Source organism: Euprymna scolopes, chromosome 19 (genome assembly GCF_053919585.1).
Source record: "Euprymna scolopes isolate OS-2025 chromosome 19, ASM5391958v1, whole genome shotgun sequence".
Taxonomy (NCBI): domain Eukaryota; kingdom Metazoa; phylum Mollusca; class Cephalopoda; order Sepiida; family Sepiolidae; genus Euprymna; species Euprymna scolopes.
Window position 1 is genome coordinate 123,237,081 of NC_136500.1, and position 23,716 is coordinate 123,260,796.

Genomic DNA, 23,716 nt, shown 5'->3' on the forward strand with positions numbered 1-23,716 from the left:
AGTAAAAAGATCACTATTGTCTAATTGCCTGTCGAAATTATTAAAAAAAAATTCAACAAGTCTGAAAAATGATCGAGTAGAACATTACAATTACAAGAAGAAAAAAACGCTGTCGAAAAATTCAGTTTATGTTTCTTTTATTGCAGTCAATACCGACTGATTTTTTTTTGTTTGTTTTAGTAAAAAAAAAAGAAAAGAAAAATGCTCAAAAAGATCTAAAACTTTTAGATCTTTTTTTTAAACATTTCTTTTTTTTTGTCATTTTTGGAATTTTTACTAATTTCGACATGACATGTAATTAGCTAATAATGTTTTTACTTTTGAGTTTTATTCGTTGATTTTTTGTTGTTATTTTTATTATGCAAATATTTATTTGAATTGTATTTTGCGACAATTTCTTTGCTGATATTATGATCTTAAATTTGTAATTTAATTTTTTATAAAAATTTTGATTTCATAATTTGTTTCTTACACAAGCAAAGCCTCCCACTAACCAAATAGCAACACATTAATATTTGTGAAAAAGTAATATTTATTTGCAAAAGTCAGATACATTAATATTCGCAAAATGATAAATAAAACAGACAAATTCATATTTGCACATATTTCCATAATTAATATTTTATCCTGTTACTGCTGCGAAAAAAGTCATTGATAAACTCTGACAATCGTTTTGGGAGCTAATTAAAAATTGATTTTTTTTTAATCTGAACTCTGTAAAATTAGAATTTACAATTTATTATTCAACAAGTATAATTTTAAACTTATAATTTATTGAGTGTGTGTGTGTGTGTGTGTGTGTTAGGGAGTTTCCGTTCTGTCTCTACTTAGATCTTCCAACCACTCTGTTGTATCAATTAAGATATAAATGAAATGTAAAAAGTCTTCAGACGTACCTCTCCACCGTACAGTATATCGATACTCTATGCCAGACTGGGATAGCTTCCGTACATTTATATCAGATCTACCTCTGCGTTCCATGTTTAAAAAAGATGTGTCCTCTATAGTATCAATCCAGATAGAATGGTTAATTATAGGTATTGACCGTTTCATGTCCTCGAAAGTTCCAGCAAAAACCTAACAGCCAGCCGTGTTTCTCTCCAGAATGTGCTGCTGCCATTGTGCACAGAAATCACTTTTTCCATTGTTTCAAACGTAATAGATGTACTGAGACTAAAGCTGCTTTCAGAACTGCCAGCAACCATTGTAAAAAAAGTATTAAAGTACGCAAAGAGTTGTATGATCAGTCCGTCAAGTCCAAAGTAGCCGAGCAGTGGCTTGGTTCCCACTAGTTTTGGCAAATAGCAAAAAGAATCCTGAACAGAAACGTGTGCTCTATCCCAACTATCATCAATGGACCTGAGGTAATCTCGTCAGCATCATACAAAACCAAACTCTTTGCCAAGAACTTTGCAGCTAATTCTACCCTTTGCGACAATGGCATGGCTGCCAACTCCCAATATTTCCTCCTGTATCAGAAAACACGCTATGTGATATAAAAATATCAGTATGTGATGTTGCCAAGCTAATCAAAAACCTTGATTCTAGTAAAGCAGCCGGCCCTGACGGTATTCCAATTATAATACTCAAAAAACTTCAACCAGAACTAGCATCCATACGTACAAAACTGTTTAAATGTTGTCTTAAGGAGAATTGCTTCTCATCACCCAGGAAATCTCATCAGTTTGCCCTGTATTTAAGAATTCAGGTGATCGCTCATCCCCCTCTCAGTACAGGCTAATAAGTCTCCTGTGCGTCATGAGTAAGTTGCTGGAATCTGTGTTAAATAGAGAAGTAATCAACCATCTCAGCAAAAATAACCTTCTTAGTGACACATAATATAGTTTCTGTTCTGCTTGATCTACAGCAGATGTGCTTACAGTTATATCTCATAGGATTAGCGAATCTCTTGATGGAGGCAACCTTTCTAGGGCAATTGCTCCTGACATATCAAAAGCCTTTGATAGGGTATGACATAAAGGTTTACTTCACAAGATCGCTAGCTATGGTATAGTTGGAAATGTCTTCTCAATTATCAAATCATTTCTCTCTGACAGGTTCATAAGAGTAGTAGTTGAGGGGCAAAAATCAGAAGCTCACCGTATTAATGCCGGAGTCCCTCAGGGTTCCATCCTGGGCCCAACTCTCTTTCTGATTGACATTAATAATCTTCCAAATCACATCCTTACATCATTCATAGACATTTTTGCTGATGACATTACTATCTATGGTAGCACATCTAAGAGAGTAAACGACCAAGTTCTCTCCGATTCTATCTCCTCTGATCATGAGCACGTGGTACAATGGGGGAAGGAGTGGCTGGTAACTTTTAATGCGTCTAAAACCAAGCTTATATCTTTACATCATCAACGTTCTGATCCCCATCTGCCGTCAGTTGAAATGAATGGGTCTCGTCTTGGGGAGGCCTCGTGTTTTGACAAGCTTCTGGGCTTGACCTTTACTCCTGATCTTAAATGGAACATGTACATCAAATCTGTTGCCAAGGCCGCTGGAAAAATCCAGTAGATATCTCACTACTGATGCAATTCTCTATCTATATAAGAGCCAAGGATCGAGTACTGTTGCCACATCTGGGCAGGAGCTGCTAGAAAGGACTTATCCTGCCTTGATAGAGTTCAAAATAGACTTCGTAGCCTCATAAGAGATGTCCTTTTTTTCTTCCTTGCAACGTCTTTCTCACAGAATAGATTTAGCAAGTTTGTCTTTGCTTTATCGTTATTTTCATGGCAAGTGCTCGACTGAACGTCAGTCTATGCCCCCCCTCGTCAAACTTTCACAAGAAACACTCGTCTAGCTGAAAACACTATCAATAATTCCCCACACTCTTTATCTGTGTCTAAACCTAAACGTAGATTCCATGAACAAATCATCCTTCTTAGAACTGCACGCCTGTGAAACTGTCTTCTGTTTTCCTGCTTTCCAGCTGACTACAATATGGTTGTCTTCAAGTCCAATGTAAACAAGTTCTTGATAAGCAGTTCACCTTAAGTTAACAAATTTACTGAATTTCCATTACTGACAATTACTATATTGTCCAATTGACAACTGTACACTCTTTAACCCTTATCCTCGAGTGGCCCCTGGGCCTTGATAAATGGTGATGCCTATGAAAAAAACAAAAAATGTATGGTACTTATGCAGAATACTGATTGCACTGAAATAATGTTATTATTTAGAAACCTATTCTTAACGTGGGAGAATGGGCTTTTTTGTTAATTATTCTGAACTTTTACCTAACAATTTAATAAACAAAAGCTACCGTAAAAATTGAATTTAACTTGAAATTCATGTCTACAAAAGCACGCTCCGTACTCTGCATAACGACTAAATTTATATATTAAGGTACAAAGTTAAAATCTAATGTTTCTTTTTTTTTTTTGAGATATTTTTTTGTTAATCTAGCGGGTTTTCAAAATCTCGGTTACGAAAAGGAAAAAAATCTAGCGATTTTCTGGAGATTTTATGTCCCGAATCTAGCGGGTTTTTAAAATCTCAGTTGGCAACACTGCACCACACACTTGACATCAATAAGGCTTTTCACCAGTGTGTTTTGACAGATGACTTCTCATATGTCTCACATGAGTTCTCATATGTCTTCATTGTTAAGAACAAGAAAAGGCACAAGCATCACAAAAATGTTGATTTTTCGCTATTTTGTTTTATTTTACTTCAGTCTCAGAAATACAGGGGAGCACTACCTAGGGCTAACACTTGAACTCTATATGAAATACATAGATATTCGAATGTTCTATATAATGTCTATCTATATTTGTAAATAAATTAAGAACATAGGATATTTTCAATTTTTGTTTTATTTTAATTCGGTCAAAGTTCTAAGAAAACAAGGGGCCGACTACCCGAGGCTAACACTTGAACTCTATATAAAACCTGTATAAGATACAAATGATCTCTGAAAGCTCTTTATCTTTCAAACGCCGAGTTAGTAAAGAAATTGTGAACATAATTGCCATCTCCCAATTAATCACTTACAAATGCTGTATTATATCTTCCGTTTTGGTCTCTTGGTCTTACTGGATTCCAGGACTAGGATTTATCTAGTCTGGTGGAGTATCCAGCTTTGTGCTATTATTTGAGGTAACATCACGTGGAGAAGGTGCATCGTTCCTCGTAAAAACTAATGTAAGAAAGCCATTGTTAGGAGATCTTATTGGGCAGCTAACATTATGTGATTTTGAATATTTGGTCAGTTTATCTCGGGGATAGTATCTAGTAGGCATGAACGTTTCCTCCTGTTTCCCTGGTGTCTAGTAGGCATTCAAGTTCTCTCCTGTAGGCATTCAAGTTCTCCCCTCAAGTTTTCTCTTATTTTTATTTTACTGTTGTTAGTTTGAAGAGATCAAGGGGCTCCTTCCTGGGGCTAACACTTGGTTCTATTATAGTTTAAATTTATATCCGAGAGCTCTTTTAAGAATAGACACTGTTCCCTTTATGGTTGCTATCTGTATTTCCTTACAGCTTGGTTTTCCAAGGATTGCTTCTAAGTATTTCTGAAGCTTCTTTTTTATTAGGCCAGTTGCTCCCGTCACAACTGGTATAATGTTTATTTCTTTCAGACACCATGTTGTTTTTAGATCCTGATATTTTATCTTTTCCCGTTCTGCTCTATTAAGGCCAAAGTTATTTGGAACTGCGACGTAAATAATGAGTGCAGTTCTTTCAGGCTGGTTCCATATCTGACTTGATGGCCTTGTCTTTTATGTATCTGCCTGCCTGTATGTCTTTGTCATAGAACACTGTCACTTTTACGTTTGATTTTATTGGTGGTGTTTCATGTACCCAGATATTCAAAGACCTATCTAGTTGCATCTCTCCACAGATCTTCAAGTGTAAGTATCTACATACTTTGTTGTGGCGGGCAGTGTAATGACCATCGCCTAGAAGAATCTTGCATCCAGACATAAGGTGGCTTGGGCTTTCAACAGCCGAGTGACAGAATCTGCATTGGTCGGTATTTTGTAGACCAGCCATTTTCTTAAATCCATTTGTGAGTAAGCCTTGGCCTTGTGCAGCTATAATTAATTGTTCTTCATCAAATGGAAATTTGTCACTTTTAAGCCATTGTAGTGAAGCCTCTTTGTTAATGTTGTTCTGGTTAAGTTCTTCCATGAACCTGCCTGCTCTCTTATGTTGTTGCCATCCTTCTACTCTTGTCTTTAGTTCCCTTTTTCTATACTCCTCCCTCTTCTCTCGGGTGATTAGGGTTGCTGGGTTGTCATATTCTTTTATTGTGTTATCTAGTGTATTACCACTGAAATTTTCACCAAGCTTTGTAGTTGACGTCTGCTGAGGCAGACACTTCGTGTGATGTTCATTCACCATTTTTATTTTGGGGTCAGAAGAATAGTTGATATATTGGCCTATGCTTATGATTGAAGCTCGGTATGCATGTTTAATTCCACTTTTTTTAAAAAAATTTAACTTCAGTAAGTTTTAAGAGATCAAGGGGTTAATCCCTCATGGAGCTATCACTTGATTCTCTTATGATTTAAATTTATATCCGGGGGCTCTTTTAAGAATAGATGCTGTTCCCTTTATGGCTGCTATTTGTATTTCGTTACAGCTTGGTCTTCCAGGGATTGCTTCTAAGTATTTATGAAGTTCTTTTTTATTAAGCCAGTTGCTCCTATCACAACCGGTATAATGTTTATTTCTTTCAGAGACCATGTCGTTTTTAGATCATTTTTTAGGTCCTGATATTTTGTTATTTTTTCCTGTTCAGCTCTGTTAAGGCCAAAATCATTTGGGACTGTGACATCGATAATGAGCGCAGTTATTTTGGGCTTGTTCCATATTACAATATCTGGTTTGATAGCTTTGTCTTTTATGTATTTGCCCGCCTGTAAGTCTTTGTTATAGAACACGATCACTTTCCTGTTTGATGTTATCGGTGGTGGTTCATGTTCCAAGATGTTTGTTGCTCTGTCATGTTGCATCTCTCCACAGATCTTCCAATGGAGGTACTTACATACTTTGTTTTGACGAGCAGTTTAAAGGCCATCTGCCAATAAGATTGGACATTTTCAGTAAGTATTAAGAGATCAAGGGGCTCCCTCCTGGAGCTAACACTTGATTCTCTTATGATTTAAATTTATATCCGAGGGCTCTTTTAAGAATAGATGTTGTTCCCTTTATGGCTGCTATTTGTATTTCGTTACAGCTTGGTCTTCCAGGGATTGCTTCTAAGTATCTATGAAGATTCTTTTTTATTAAACCAGTTGCTCCTATCACAACCGGTATAATGTTTATTTCTTTCAGAGACCATGTCGTTTTTAGATCATTTTTTAGGTCCTGATATTTTATTTTTTCCCGTTCAGAGTGTGAGTACTCATATGTTTCAGTAAACTTGATTTTACAGAACAAGAATATTAACACGTTTCACATAAATGTGGTTTTTCCCCAGAGTGACTTCTCATATGATTTATTAATTTTGATTTTACTGAAAAGGAGTAGTCACACACTTCACAAGAATGTGTTTTTTTTCCAATGTGAGTTCTCATATGCCTCAGTAAACTTGATTTTTCAGAAAAAGAACATCCACAAACTTCACAAGAATTTCTCTTTGTCCTATTTTCCCCAGTGTGAATTCTCATATGTCTCACCAAACTTGATTTTTGAGAACAAGAATATTCACAGACTTCACAAGAATGTGGCTTTTCCCCAGTGTGAGTTCTCATATGTATCACTAAATTTGATCTATTGGAAAAAGAGTATTGACACACTTCACAACAATGTGGTTTTTCCCCAGTGTGAGTTCTCATATGTGTCAGTAAATTTGATTTTAGAGAAAAAGAACATGAACACACATTACAAGAATATGGCTTTTCGCCAGTGTGAGTTCGCATATGTGTTACTAATGTTGACATTTGAGCAAAGGAATCCCCACACACTTCACAACAATGTGGCCTTTCTCCAGTGTGAGTTTTCATATGTTTCATTAAATTTGATTTATCAGAAAAAGAGTATCCACATACATTACAAGAATATGGCTTTTCGCCAGTGTGAGTTCGCATATGTGTCACTAAAGTTGCTTTTTGAGAACAAGAATATGCACACACATTACAAGAATGTGGATCTTTCTCGGTATGAGTTCTCATATTTCTCATTAAATTTTATTTTCTAGAAAAAGATTATACACACACTTCACAAGAATGTGACTTTTTTCTACTGTTTATTTTGTTTTACTTCAATCAAAGTTCTCAGAAATCACTACCTGGGATAACACTTTAACTCTATATGAGAAACATAGATATTGGCATGTACCATTTAAGTTCATTATCTCTAAAACACTTGACAACACAATTTCCTCTCCAGAATTTACGATTTTCATATTTCATTTTAGTATGTGTTTCATTTTAGTCTCTTCGTCTTACTTGATTAGGGGACAAGATATAATCAGGTCTGGTGGAGTATCCAGTTTTGTGCTTTTACTTGAGACAGTTTCTAGTAGGCATTCAAGTTCTATCTAGAAGGTATTCAAGTTCTCTCGAGAAGGCTATCCAGTTCTTTCTACCAGGCAATTTCTACCGAATAGCAGTTCAGGTTACCTCCAGTAGGCATTCAAGTTCTCTCCAGTAGACACCAGTGTGAGTTTTCATGTGTCACTAAATTTGATTTTTAAGAACAAGAATATCAACACAATTCACAAGAATACATTCTCATATTGCTCACCAAATTAAATTTTCTGAGAAGCTACATAACTAAACTATAGGTGTTATCAAGTGTTACTTTTGTAAGAGATCTTTTTAGTGCCATGGTTTTTATACTGTTTACAACACTGTTTTTCTAAAAGCCACATATTTTTCTGCAATTTGTGATTCAATCTCTTCATACGTTTCGATGCATTTCAACATTAGACATATATTTTTCCCTCATGTCATAAAATAAATTCCATGTGACATTTTCTTATTTTTTCTGCGGATTATCTGTAAATAAAAATAAATGAAAGTTAATATTTTTGGTATTTACATACACATATCAGAATTCTGTTAAATCTTGTCAGTATTATTTGATTGAACTCACAATTTCTTGATTAACATAAAAAACATAAGAGACTAGGAAATAGAAGAAACTTTGATGCACACACACACCTATATATATATATATATATATATATATATATATATATATATATATAGTAAGTTATAAAATATACATGGCGATTAAGTTACACTTGAATATTCCGCATTTCATCCACTCTAGGACTCTTCAGTCTTATGCGCAAATTTTGTGGTTGTCTGTCGGTTTTATATACGCACCTTCTATTGAGATTTTAGTTAGCCAATCAGTTTTCTAGTATCCACTGTGCCCTTCCTATCAGCCAATGAACATGCACATACTGGATAGAGGCCTATTTGACCTCTGGTTAACCTGTTCCTTTGTGTGTGCTCTATTTATCCTGGATATCTAGTTTCTTGACCTGTTTTAAATCTAGGTTAGGGTTTTTTATGTTAGTTTATATATATATATATATATATATATATATATATATATATATATGTACACATATATATATATATATATATACATACATATACATACATATATGTGTGATAGTTTATGGATATTCATGTTTATTTAATTTATTTATTTTCTATTGCTTTTGTTAGTTTTAAAATTATTTTGTATCACTATCCTAGAGTAAATTTTATCTTGTGAACACAGTTGTTCGCTATTTCTCTTCTACAGTTTAATAGATGTTGGGGTTCTTTAAAGTACAGGATAGTAAATTTTTTACGAAGGCATAATCTACATGGGTCTTCTAGGTCTCTACATGTGGTAGCTTGTCTTATTATTTTCCATTCGACTACTAGTGAATGTCCGCTTTCCTTGAGTTCCCAGTATTTATTTGCTAGCATTGTACTTTTGTGGTCATAATATCGAGTTTTGAAATCAAAAGAAATCATACCTACGTAATATTTCTTGTTATTCGGGGGGGGGGGCGGGTCACAAATATTGTGGCCTGGTAAACTACGCTTTTGGTTAGACATTTATTTTGAAGTGGGCAAAGTGTGTGGTGTCTACAGTTGCATTTATCTTGTTCGTTATTAGTATTTTTATTTCTAGTATGGTTGTTGTTGTCTGGGGTTGGTTTATTATTATTATTATTATTATTATTATTTCTGCTAGTGTTAGTTTTATTTTTGTCATGGTGTCTACTTTTTTATTGTTTAGTTTGGTGTTGTTTACATTGTTTTTATTTAATATTTTGTTATTATGTACTTTAATTATCATCTCTAAATTTTCGCAGCAGCTGTAGGAATACTTTAAGGTATTTTTATTGAAAATTTTGTGTAAGGGGTTGGTTGCGGGAAAGTGTTTTTCAATAAGATCTAGAAATTTCTTGCCAAGTTTTGTTTTTAACATTTGATTGCATGGGGCTGTATACCAAATTATAGTTCTTTTTCTTCTATTTTTAATTTTATTATAGTGATTGGTGTTTTGTTGCTTATATTTGATATCGATATTTTTGTATCCACTATTTTTTAGGGCTGTTTCATAGATATTGGTTGACCTGTTAAATGCATTTTCATCTCTTGAGGTATTGCTGAGTCTACTTACGATTGAGTTAGGAATCTGTTTTATAATTGATGGTGGGTGGTTGGACTTAGGGTTTACATATATTGGAGTCGAGTTATCTTTTAAGTAGGGTTCATATGTATTTTTATCTAAATTTAACGTGACTCCAGGAAGTTTGTTATTTTTATGTTTGCTTTTAGGTCTAATTTTTTCATTTCCTTGTGTATGATTTTCTTAAAGTTATCTTCCTTGACTTTGTTGGCGTCTTTTATTATAGCTACTTCATCATCTCTATATAGGCTGATATCCGTAGTATCAAATGTGCTTGTGAGGGTATATAGAATGAATAATCCCACAAGATCTGATGCCTCTGCAGAATCCCTGGCACCCATCATCAAATCAAACGAATTTCTCATTTTAGTTTTTATCCATTGGTCATTGTTATTTATTAGAACTGATTTTCTACATTTTTTAATGATGTTAATTTCTTCCAAGGATATATCAGTGTATGCTCCAGCAAATTCTAGGGCAATGTTAAAAAGTTCTTCGGATATCGAGGGATAGAAGTCTATGATGTCAAACTGTATAAACGTACATTTATCTTTGTTTTCTATATTTTTAAACCAGGTGATTGCTTCGGCAGTATTTGCCCACTGGTTTAATTCTAGGTCTTGTTTGATTTGTTTGTTTACTCTAGAAAGTATTGTTTTGCTAATTCTACCTATTTCTGATTAGATGGATTTATCAAGCGGGTGCTGGGATTATTATTAAAGTCCCATTTGTGGTCTTTAAGCAGAATGTATGCCTCTCTAGGTTTCAATTTGCCAACTTTATCGCTAATTTTTAATTTATTGGTAATTTGTTTACTTTCAGTATTTATTATATCTATGTAGTCGCATTCATTTGTATCTAGTTTTTTGTAATGTTTTCTGTGATTAGTTTGTTATATTCTTGTTTATCTATTTTATAAAAGTTTCTAGTTTTATCTGCTTTTACAAAGATTTTATTAGAGTTGTTTATGTTTCTAACGATTTTGTGCAGTTTCCGTTGGAAATTGTTCGGTTGATTGTGGAATTCTAAGTTTTTAATTACGTTTAAAAGATCATTTTCAAAGTTTATCAAAAGGTTTACTGTTTTCGCATTTTTAAGGGTTTTAAAACCATAGGATTCTTTTTTGTTTATGTTTTCATTTTTAAGGAAGAAATTTGCTTGCCAGCGCATTCAGGGTATTAGTTCATCTGTTTTTTGAATTAATTTAATAATATAGCTATGCTTTCTAGGTGTGGAGATGTTTTTTAGCGATGTTTCGAAATTAACTCTTTCCATATCTATTTTTAATGTGGTGAAATAAATTCTTTTGAGAGTGCTCGACTGTTTTAGGAGCTAAGTATAACTACTTCATTTACTAACATAAAATTAATATACGAAAGTATAAATTTATACGTAAACTTTAAGTATTTATTTAACAAATGCTCAATACATAAGTAGAGCTAGTTAGTAAGTTATAAAATATATATGGCGATTAAGCTACACTGAATATTCCGCATTTCATCCACTCTAGGACTCCTCAGGCTTATGCACAAATCTTGTGGTTGTCTGTCATTTTTATGTATGCACCTTCTATTGAGATTTTAGTTAGCCAATCAGCTTTCTAGTATCCACTGCGCCCTTCCTATCAGCCAATGAACATGCACTTATCAGACAATGGCCTAGTTGACCTCTGGTTGACCTGTTCCTTTGTATGTGCTCTATTTATCCTGGATATCTAGTTTCTTGACCTGTTTTAAATCTAGGTTAGGGTTTTTTATGTTAGTTTATATATATATATATATATATATATATATATATATATATATATACATATATATATATATATATATGTACATATATATATATATATATATATATATATATATGATCGTTTATGTATATTTATGTTTATTTAATTTATTTATTTGTTTATTTTCTATTGTTTTTCAGTTTTAAAATTATTTTGTATCGCTATCCTAGAGTAAATTTTATCCTGTGAACACAGTTGTTCACTATATATATTCCAGGATAAAAAAAACTCAAAAGTACAAACGATTGAATTTCAATGATGTTGGTGATAAAAAAGAAGGATATTACTTTATTCAATTAAGGTAAGCAAAATTACGATAAGTCGCTACAATAAATTTACTGTTAAAGTCTTCAAAGATATCGTGAAACAATTAAAGATTTCTGGCTTATCCGAGTCATTTGTCATTAAAGCCTTAAGCAATAAATTTATGATAATTTTGTTTACCTAAATTGTATTTAATAATATATATATATATATATATATATATATATATATATATATATATATATATATCAAGGTTGTGTTCCATTATAGAAACATTGATTTAATTTGATTAAAACAAAATATGCATCAAGTGCACTTGAAGGCCAAATAACAGCACAATATTATGAAAATAAATATTCTATGATAATTTTGTTTACCTAAGTTGTGTAATACATATATATCTGTATATATATGTGTGTGTTTGTGTATATATATATATATATATATATATATATATATATATATATATAGTGTTATAATGGAATAATTCCAGAGGAAATCCGGGTATGAGAGCTCAATGTGGTAAACAGAGCAATAACATAAAAATATAACACGGAAATTACATAATTGTCGATGCAATAATTTATTTCAACCTTATACATAAGGTTAAAATAAATTATTGCATCTAATTTATTTCAACCTTATACATAAGGTTGAAATAAATTATTGCATCGACAATTATGTAATTTCCGTGTTATATTTTTATGTTTTATATATATATATATATATATATATATTAAGCTTAATGTTATGTTAACCATTGCTACACTGACACAACATGTCCATAGGTTCATTAACTAATTTTTATTGCTTACATTTGTTTCTGTTTTCCACAACACATACATATAATTGATGTACAAATATGCAAAATTACCAAAAATATCAACATTTTCTAAGAAACTTACGGCTCCAAAAAATCACTAATTTGGTTAAAACAGGTACTTTTTATGCTTTTCTTTAGTATTTTTTTTTTCTTATATATTTCTCAATTTGTGAATCCTATTATCCTATCTTATATTTTGTAATGAGAAATAAACCTGAGCAAAAAATATATGGTTTATCTTTAACTATCGGTAGTTAATTTATTATCAAAACTGTAACTATTATAGAGACTTACGCATTCAATCATAATATACTTTTCTAAACAATACTAATACTCTCATGGGAGAAATATCACAATCTAACGCAGGACTACAGCCTCTCTAATTTACCAGTGAGAAATTGTTCCTCACATTTTCTGTTATGATCGCTACAATAACTGGCGATGAAAATAAAGTAACTCATGAGGGAAAACCGAACTTTTACATGGCTGTTTTCACATAGCAACTGGTGATATGAATGCATGCTTAAAAATCAAATATAAAATACAGGTGTGTTACACAATAACTGTATGCAAACTAACAACCATGGTATTCCAAACAACAGTGATCTTGTGACGAAGGTATTGTTCCAAAAACACTAGCAATAAATCATAAAACTGAACATGTTATAAGGACCAGTAAGCAACTCAAACTCTACAAGTTTCTGGAGGATTGTTCCCAGTAACCGCCAACTTTCATTTCACCATTCAACAGTTATAAAAAAGTTATAAATAAAATCTAATTTATCAGTTTTACGTTTTTCACATTGGATTTCATTTTTCCAAGAAAAAATTAAATTTTGGGACTAAAAGAGATTGTTAACTTCTTCTAAAAAGCAAACTTTAATTGAGGCATGTCTAATTATTTTTTTTACCTAATTGTTAACGTCTACTTTCACAGAAATGTAGGAAATTTCAAATGAATTTGCAATCGGAAAAAGAAAACAAAGACAGGCTGTAACCTATCGGAATTAAAACTCCCAGATTTGATTATTGCCCTTTAACTCTGATAACTGGAGAGTGATACAGCCATGTGACTTCCTGTTTCTCATATGTCTCTCACTTTTCCACTGGACCGTCAAGCAGATAAGATGTAATGAAGAGTCGCTCCAGTGGCATTGGCCACACAACAGCGCTCCTGACTAACCCATCAGCCTCTCATCAATCACAAGTAACAAACTCTTATTCTATCTATATTCTTAATATTTCTCATGCATATTTATGTGAATAAATTGCATTCCTTCGCTGATATATACCGGTATGTTTTTCGTCATCATTATGTGACATTTTGCTTTTTAATCCTTCTAGCATTCAAACTGCACATGGGGACGGGATCTTCTATAACACAAGCAAACCCCCCCCCCACAAACCACATAGAACAATCACAGAAATAAAATAAAAAATCCAGAAAATATTACAAATACAACAAAAAAAAAACATACGACCGGAAAAACAAAAGAAAACAAATTTCTAAAAAACAAATGTCAATTACAGAAAGTTACAGAGCAGTTTCAGACAAAAGCAAATCCTGCATATTATAGATGATTTCATTTCTGTCCAAGACGAAGAGAAGACTTTCGCTTTGTATTTTACAAATTATGAAGATTGCTATAACAGTAATTGTGTCGACTGGAAAGACTCTAATATTAGAAATTTATCAATGTTGTTGTGTTTTAATGTTGGAAGAGTTATCTCCCTTTGACGCTTCTAGATTTCTGCTTATTTTTCAGTGAGTAAGCAACTTGGAGTTGCTTCTCTTGTCTGTTGAAGAAAAGGTTAAGTTTGTTATGATGTACACATAGCAATTTTACTCCCTCGATGTTAGCAGAAAAATCTAACCAATTTACCAGAAATCTTTCTAGTCTAATGTTTATCTATCTTGGCCTGCTACACTTTGAAATTCCCCACCCCCATTTCCTGCTTTCCTGACTGTACTGAAATGCAATAGTTTAAATGTAAACAGACACCTAGATACTTATTGTTAGTTATGATCTCAAATAGTAGTACCTTATGTCCATTACATGTGGTGCTATGCTTTGTTTGTGGTGAAAAAGTAAAAAAAAAAGTCTTGCATGTTAGCAAATGTCTACAGCTTATCAAACAGGAATGCTTATCACACTATTATATTGTTATACATAGATGGTAGCATAACACATAGCTTCTCCATATTTTATTCCCTATCACAGACGGTTACATTTCCTGCATGTTTCCCAGACCAGCAAGATCAACAGACCTCACTTGCACATCTATTTACCGATGATTGTACAACAAATGCCCACAGACCACTCGGGAATACTTATCATGGTAAAAATAGCCCTAAATTCTCGCCCTAAAACTGAAGACCCACTGCTCAAACAACAAGGTATTACAAAAAGGCTGACTGAGAAGCCATCAGGGATCTCATCAGAGATGCCCCATGGCAAAATATATTTTCTCTTCCAGTGGAACAGGGCGCAAATGAGACCACTGAATGGTTCAAAACTGCAATTGAAGCATCGTTCCCACATGGAAATTCTATAGGAAGCCCCACTCTCCCCAATGGTTTACTTTGACCAACATGTCCAGTTCAAACACACAGAAATACATAGAAGCTAAAAGTAATTGTAAGAGAGAAATAGCTACAGCTAAGACAGAATATACTGAAACCACCAGAAAATGCATCGAAACACAGAAATTAGGAACCTGTGATTTTTGGAAAATCTGCAACAATGTATTAAATAATGTCCAGTCAACAATTCCCCCACTATCAAACAATCATGAGGTTGCTTGCACAGCAACTGACAAGGCTAAGCTGCTTGCCAGTCACTTTGCCTCAAACTCCACACAAGACTAAGCATACTACTCCCTCCCTGACTTATTTTGGAAATGGGTATATTTGTTAATGACACCACTTTCTAGTACAGGCACAGGGGAAAACAAATGAACACATATCTAAGGAAATGGCAAAAATACTAGAAGGTGACCTTCAATCTAGTGAAGTGGGGACAAAGATGGATGGTCACATTCAATGCTGCAAAAACTGAGCTTGTTTCCTTCAATAATTACAAGAAACTTTCTCTACCACCAATAGCAATGGCCAAAAACACATTAACTGAAAGTACTTCCTTTAAACTTCCTTTAAATTCCTCGGCCTAACATTTACAGGGAACATGAACTGGAATAGATATATTGAGAGCATTGTCCAGGCTGCTGCAAAGAAGGTGGGCTCTCTCCACCGTCCTAGAAAACTACTTACGCTTGAAAGTATCTTGTATCTTTATAAGGCCACCATTTGCCCATGTATGGAGTACTGTTGTCACATTTAGTCTGGTGCATCTTCTGCTTGTCTTTCACTCCTGGACGGGACTCAAAAGAGAGTTACTAACCTGATAGGTCCTGAACTGTCATCTAGGCTTCAGCCTCTGTCCCACCGACAAAATGTTGCATCGCTTTGCCTGTTCTACAAGTATTTTAATGATGAATGCTCTGACGAACAACAAGTCCTTGTGCCTCCTTGACGTGAATACCCCTGACAAGCAGCTAAGTCCCACCTCTTCACAGTAGAGATCACTAGGTGTAAGGAAGCCTTTTACTCCAATAGTTTCTTCCCCAGAACTGCTAAAGTTTGAAACTCCCTTCCGGGATTCTGCTTTCCCAACTGTACTGATATGCAGAAATTCAAGTATAATGTGAACAAACATCTCGCTACTTATCTCCCTTCATAATGCCTCTGCAACTTATGTTCCCGATAGCCCCCTACTTTAAAGTGGGACTGTGCCTTGTTTGCGGTTAAAATTAAAAAAAAACTACACTCTTGGCCCCAAGCTGAATAGCAATTGCTTAGACTGACAAAGTGTTTCCAAACGGCTGACTGACAAGCATCAGGGATTACTTCTGAAATGTTTCATGGAGTAGTATCATTTCTCCTCCGGTGGAACGGTGTGCAAAAGAGGCTACTGAATGGTTCACAACAGCAATTAAAACACATATTCCTAAACAGAATTCTATAGTAAACCTCATTCTCCTTAATAGTTTACTTCTACTTTTGCAGCTGCCATTGCTCAAAGGCAGCATGCATATCAGTCTTATCCGACACAAGTTTAGCGAAAATAAAAAGTATATAGAAGCAAAGAATACTTGTAAGAGTGAAATCGTTGCAGCCAAGAGAAGGCATACTGAAATCACCAGAAACCTACTGAGCCATAGAAATTATATCTGTCGATTTCTGAAAAAAAATATTGATAGTATAGTAAATAATGGTCAATAAATAATTACGCAAGTATGAGGTTTTTTACCTGGCAACCAAGAAGGCTAACCTGTTATGCCTCTTTCCAGCAAGCATGAGGTTGTTTACCTGGCAACCAAGAAGGCTAACCTGCTTGTTTAGTGGCTGGTATCCAATTCCACTTTAGACAAATCAAATCCTTTCCATGTTCAGGATATCATAAAAACCTAGACACCTTGAAAGTGTCTAATCTGGATCCAATCCCTGCTATATTATTTAAAATGCTTCATTTATTATAATTTATAATTACTCGTATCTACACCCAGCTAGGATGTTAAACATGCTTGGTCGAGTGCTCCCCAAACCCTTCAGCAAAACCCTTGCTGAATTTAGCTTTCCTGGCTATTGGAAAATTGTTCTTCTGGTACTAGTTTTCAAGAATTTTGCAGAAATAATGGAACTAAATTATCGTCCCATTCGTCACCCCCTCTCTTTGCCGAAATCTTGAATTCTTTAAATAAGGATCACATCATGGATGCTTAACTCCTTTCTGAGAGACAATATGGATTTAAGCAAACGTGTTCCACTGCAGATATCCTAACTGTAATCTAAGGCCATAGACGGTCTGTTACGAAAAATTTCTCTGGAAAATTAAATGTTATTATATTAATGGATGAGCACTTGATATAATCTCATCCTTCTTTTACAAGCTAAAGATCCAAGTTGTTGTCGTTAGTCATGAATTAAAACACGATATAGATGCAAGTTAGCCACAAGTTTCAATCCTTGGACCTATAATATTCCTCATATTCAGAAATTACTTCTCTAATAAAATTGTCTCAAAGATGGACACATTTGCTGATGACATCACGCTCCATAACAAATACAAGGGGAAATCGAGTGAACACACATCTAGGGAAAATGTTTAAACTTTAGTACAAGGAAAAACGACTGACACAAAGTGGTTATTTTGAAGTCCAGATAATGGCTCAGAAACGAAAATTAAACAAAATACTTGCAGTAACATGTCTTATCGACACGTTTTTGTAAAGTTTTGTTATGCCCAACTATATTTTTATGGTATCTTTTGATAATTAAATTGCTAGGTCAACATACAGAAGAGTTAACACCAGTTGGGCTCTAATCCCCCCCCCCAAAAAGTGTAATAATAAAAAAAAACGATATGAACGCCCCATCTCCTACCTCCATTCGCTACCTAAAGAATTGTAATCTGCGAACGATTACATGTTTTCTTTACCGCTGACTGACCATGAAAAAAGGGTTCATTTACGTTAAATCTACATAAGAAAGAAATCTCCCATTCTAACATCTTAAATGATATATTTTTTAAATGCCTTCTCTGCGGATATTTTTAAGGCTGTTGAAAAGTAATAGCGCAAAATATTTTGTAATTATTTTTTAAATGCCTTCTCTGCGGATATTTTTAAGGCTGTTGAAAAGTAACAGCGCAAAATATTTTGTAATTATTTTTTAAATGCCTTCTCTGCGGATATTTTTAAGGCTGTTGAAAAGTAACAGCGCAAAATATTTTGTAATTATTTTTTAAATGCCTTCTCTGCGGATATTTTTAAGGCTGTTGAAAAGTAATAGCGCAAAATATTTTGTAATTATTTTTTAAATGCCTTCTCTGCGGATATTTTTAAGGCTGTTGAAAAGTAATAGCGCAAAATATTTTGTAATTATTTTTTAAATGCCTTCTCTGCGGATATTTTTAAGGCTGTTGAAAAGTAATAGCGCAAAATATTTTGTAATTATTTTTTAAATGCCTTCTCTGCGGATATTTTTAAGGCTGTTGAAAAGTAATAGCGCAAAATATTTTGTAATTATGTTTTAAATGCCTTCTCTGCGGATATTTTTAAGGCTGTTGAAAAGTAATAGCGCAAAATATTTTGTAATTATTTTTTAAATGCCTTCTCTGCGGATATTTTTAAGGCTGTTGAAAAGTAATAGCGCAAAATATTTTGTAATTATTTTTTAAATGCCTTATCTGCGGATATTTTTAAGACTGTTGAAAAGTAATAGCGCAAAATATTTTGTAATTATTTTTTAAATGCCTTCTCTGCGGATATTTTTAAGGCTGTTGAAAAGTAATAGCGCAAAATATTTTGTAATTATTTTTTAAATGCCTTATCTGCGGATATTTTTAAGGCTGTTGAAAAGTAATAGCGCAAAATATTTTGTAATTATTTTTTAAATGCCTTATCTGCGGATATTTTTAAGGCTGTTGAAAAGTAATAGCGCAAAATATTTTGTAATTATTTTTTAAATGCCTTATCTGCGGATATTTTTAAGACTGTTGAAAAGTAATAGCGCAAAATATTTTGTAATTATTTTTTAAATGCCTTATCTGCGGATATTTTTAAGGCTGTTGAAAAGTAATAGCGCAAAATATTTTGTAATTATTTTTTAAATGCCTTCTCTGCGGATATTTTTAAGGCTGTTGAAAAGTAATAGCGCAAAATATTTTGAAATTATTTTTTAAGGGGTAAATTAAATTACCAATATTTTTGTTGTGTCTGTATCAATAACAAGACGAACGCAGAAAGTAAAGGTAAAACAAATATATTAAGACAAAAATATAATACATATTTACAAAGGTGCAGTTGGAAGATTGTCCAGCAGAGGGCATGTTAAAGTCTTTCATGGAGCAACCGGCACATGCGTCTTGCCTATCCGGCGTTCGAACACAGCTCCCCGGTCCTGCTGACTTGATACCTTTACTTATATCTTGTTCACCCACGTATGCTAATTAGTGGGCGTCTCCCATGTATGCTAATTAGTGGGCGTCTCCCATGTATGCTAATTAGTGGGCGTCTCCACAATAATTTTTATACATTAAGTTTCTGCTAATTGATGATGGCCAATAAATGTGTGCTCCTTTAATGTATATACATATTCTTTTAATTAAAGTGATGGAGAAAGTGCAGTGGGGGGGGGGGGGTCGACCACCCGAAGGTTTACCTTTAAGAAGTGAATTTTTTTTTTTTTTTTTTGTTATTCAACTGTTTACAGATGTATTCGAATCTGCTGCGAACAAATATAACATTTTAAGTTATCACTGGCAAGAATAGTAACATTGTAAAAATCCAATGTTTTCTATAATATCTTTTGTGCAATGTCCACCATCTTTTTAATATATATTTTTTTAAACAACTGTAGGGAAACATGCGACTTACCTAATTAGCACGGGTGCATGATTCAACGGGTCAGTCATGGAATGAAATGAATGAAGAAGAAAGAAACAAAAATGGCTGCCTTATCTCTTTATATGCCTGTAATGCAGCCACCCGATATGCAAATGAGATGCTCCTGGTTGGAGATAAAAGAGGGTTGATTTTTTTAGAGGGACGTTCATTTTGAAGTTGGATTTCGAAGAAATAAGTTGAATTAGCAGAAGTTTGTTGGGAGTTGAGAGAAGGTGCGTTACGTATACAGAAGTTTGGAAGTTGGAAGTTTGGACAAAAGTGTTAACCTTACCCAGGAAATTATTGGTGTGACGGGCGGAAGAAATAACACTCAAGTTATTGAATTATAACAACAAAAGAAAGTGTTATGGTATATATGTTTTTCTAAACAAGCGAAAAAGAAAAGGATTAGGGAAGTTTTTTAATTAAGTGATTCCCATTCAAGTAGTAAATGAAATTCCGTAGTAACAAAATAATTAAATATAAACAAAATGAAATAAATAAAATGTTAAAACAATGAAATATCGAAAAGGTTTTTGTGCTCAGTTATTTAACAATTCGACCAACTTTGCATTAAATTATTGTGTTGATAGTAAACATCAGTTTATAGTAAACTAGGCACCGCCAAAACTGGGGGGGGGGGAAGGCAAGTACTTTTTGACAGACTGTCTTTTTAAAAATCTACCAAAAATCAGGTAATTATCCAATCAATACAAAATTTTCAGAGATTATTAAGAGAAGAATGAACTTTATAACAGTGTACTTATTTTTCATAAACGATATTTATATATATATATTTTTTCTTACAACCCCCCCTTGTTTTGAGGGGGTCCCAAATATGCTTAAAATAATCATCTGAATCTGAACGCAACATATTGTGTTGTTGTAAGGGACAGGATTATAGATTTAAAAGAAAAAAAAATTGTTTGCATACCTTATTTTGACGTCTGAATATCAGAACTTCGATTGTGTTTAATTATCCCGCTTTTGAGTTTTGAAGTGTGAAATTCGGTGAATATGTTAAGTAAAATAATTAATTTAAGTTAAGCAAAACAAAAAAAAAAAATTAATATTTATACGAAAAAAGCCATTTTAAAATCTTTGATAAATAAATTAACAATTTTTTTAGCGAACCAAATAATGCATGACCATTATTAAACAGGGCATGCTTTGAAGAATCGATACAAAAAAAAAATTCGATAAATATTGTGCCCTTTGTGTTAAAAATAGCATCATTTTTTCGATCCCGTTTGAAAACGTTTGCCGCCTTTCGACTATGGTGGACCAAACGCGCTGAAATAATTTTTTTTCATTCTGCTTTAAATTGCCTCACCCCCATTTTGGGGAGCCTGGCCCCCATACACATACACATTAAAAACCAAACTCATACAAATGGTCACCCATCTGGTACTGGCCAGCCTCAGCGTTAATAATACATTGAAATTTTCGTCACTGAAAAATAAGTTTTTTTTGGCCTGTTTGGCTTTCCATAGTTTGCTTTTTATTAAATACAAACGTAAACATTGTCTAGATCGACGCGAAGTAACTGGTTGCCTATATGAATAAATGGAATTATTTGAAATCCAGGTACTTATATTATAATATTGTTTCATATTTTCATAGAAAATCACCCTAACTCTTAGTTAGAAAACAAATAAATAAATTAATTATTTCAAAAACCTTTTTCTTTTCTTTTTTTTTTAATATTTATGTACGCTTTTGGTGCAAGACAAAAAATGTCAATTGTTTAACATTTAAAATTTAATTAAAAATAGTAGAAAAAGTTTTACATTATTCTGTTTTCTATATGATAAAATTCAGGGTTTTATCTTTATGGAAAAAAAAAGTTACTCAGAAATCATGGTTTTTAATTAATGTAATTTCGTTTTAAAAAACAACTTGATTTTTCGGCCAGTTTTGGCGGTGTCTATAGTAAACGCTATTATTTTATTATAAATCACCCCCCCCCCATAAAAGTAACAACTAAATGTGAGACTGAATAATATATTTAAGGCGTTTTTTTTTTTTTTAATCCTAAATTCATGTTTTTTAATATTCATGCCTGGCATGTAAAGCATGGCAGAAACCATGTTTTTTTGTTTTCTTTATTTATTCAATTGCAATAAAAATAAACTTACTTTAATATTTAATATTATTTTGCAAAGATATTGAATTATAATTTTTAAATGTAAAAAAAACAAAAAACAAAAAAAAAACTTACCTTTCCTTCCAGGAATTTAATCTGATTAAAAAAAAAAAAAAATCAGGATGAATTCGATTTTTCTTTTGTGTTCAAAACAGAAAAATTTGTTTTGCTTGAAAGGATTTCTTTAGTAAATTGATACAACCTTTTGTTTTGTGTGTTCAATTCATTAAGAAATAAATTATATGAAAATATAAAAGAATCAAAATTAAAAGATGAAAACCACGATTTAAACATGAAATTATTTAAAGAGCAAATCAACTGCTAAAGAAGAAAGAATTTAAGGCCATCGCAACATGGTGTAATCATTATTTTGTTCCTCGCGAAAAAATGTCTGTCATTAGTTAAGTGTGCCGAACTGTTTCCCTATCACGTTTACAATATATTTGTCAATGTTTAAAATTCCTGAGTGAATTACTTTCTTGTGTATAAAATTATGAATAAATAAAAATATGAAGATAAAAACAAAATCAGGTTTATGTTTTACAATTGAACATTTCATTTTTTTAATGATTATTCGAACTGTTGCAATCAAAGGGATATAACTTCCCAAAGAGTTACCTGCTCCTTCAATTGTGTTCGGTTTTTATCGTACTCCCTCACCCCTCCCCCTGCAAGCCGACGCATTTACAACATTTTAAATAGTAGTCCCAATAATTCAAATAATTTTCATATTAAAAATTGCAAAACTGAATATTTCACATAAACTGGATCTTTCACATATTGGTGGAGTGGTGGACCTGAACGAGCGTCCCACCTTCTCTATTTTTATTTATTTATTTTCTGCATTTTTTTCAGTGTGGTGGACACTAATAAATTAGATTATCTAAAAAAAAAAAAAAATTTTAATTGAGTAATTATTTCGACATTGGAAAGAGGTGGTCACTTAACGTTATAGTAAATCGATCCCCTATTTTTTTTTCGTATTTTTCAATCACGGAAGTTATGTTTTTTTTTTATTTTGTTTTTTTAACTACGCTTAACTTAATGAAGGGCATACAATATGAAAAGTCAAAAAGGACTTAAAAATTACAAAACATTTCTACAGTGTGTGGGTTTGTGTTACTATATACATAGATTCGAAAAAAAAAGTTCTCTCTCTCTCTCTCTCTCTCTCTCTCTCTCTCTCTATATATATATATATATATATATATATATATATATATAAGAACAAATAGTTAATAAAACATGTTAAAAACACTTTGAAAAAGAGTTAAAATAATATTTAATTTTATAAAGGAAGCACTAAATAAGTGGATACTCCTTAATCCGTGGAGTTTCTAAAAAATACTTTCCTTCTCATTAGAGGGTAGGATTTAGCAAAATGCGGGATCGGATTTTGCTTGCAAAAGTATATGATGAAACTACAGAATCTAAGAAATTTAGTTAAATTTCCACTCGAACAAGTAAATTCCAAGTTAATCGCGTGATTGGAAAATGATCCAAAGTAATCCAAAAGGCAGGAATCCGTGGAATAATTCACAAATAGGTACAAGGAAATGGGAATGAAATCCAATAATATTTTCAAAAAAAAGATAAAATGTGTAAAAAAAAACAAAACATGGAAGAAATGTAAAACTCG

General features: G+C 32.8%; 1 protein-coding gene across 2 annotated transcripts; it reads right to left on the reverse strand.

Annotated features, from left to right (window-relative positions):
• Positions 1 to 498: 498 nt before the first annotated feature.
• Positions 499 to 22,410, reverse strand: LOC145239949 (uncharacterized). 2 transcript variants are annotated; one of them, XM_080103539.1, is made up of 2 exons: positions 22,153 to 22,410; positions 499 to 7,964 (listed from the first exon to the last, which is right to left on the reverse strand). In XM_080103539.1, the coding sequence occupies exon 2, from the start codon at positions 5,359 to 5,361 to the stop codon at positions 4,699 to 4,701; it is 663 nt and encodes a 220-aa protein (XP_079959665.1). In that variant the 5' UTR covers positions 5,362 to 7,964; positions 22,153 to 22,410; the 3' UTR covers positions 499 to 4,698. The 2 variants fall into 2 exon arrangements, 1 of the variants encoding a protein (XP_079959665.1); XR_013862434.1 differs by lacking the exon at positions 499 to 7,964 and adding an exon at positions 19,358 to 20,055.
• Between the last annotated feature and the right edge of the window lie 1,306 nt (positions 22,411 to 23,716).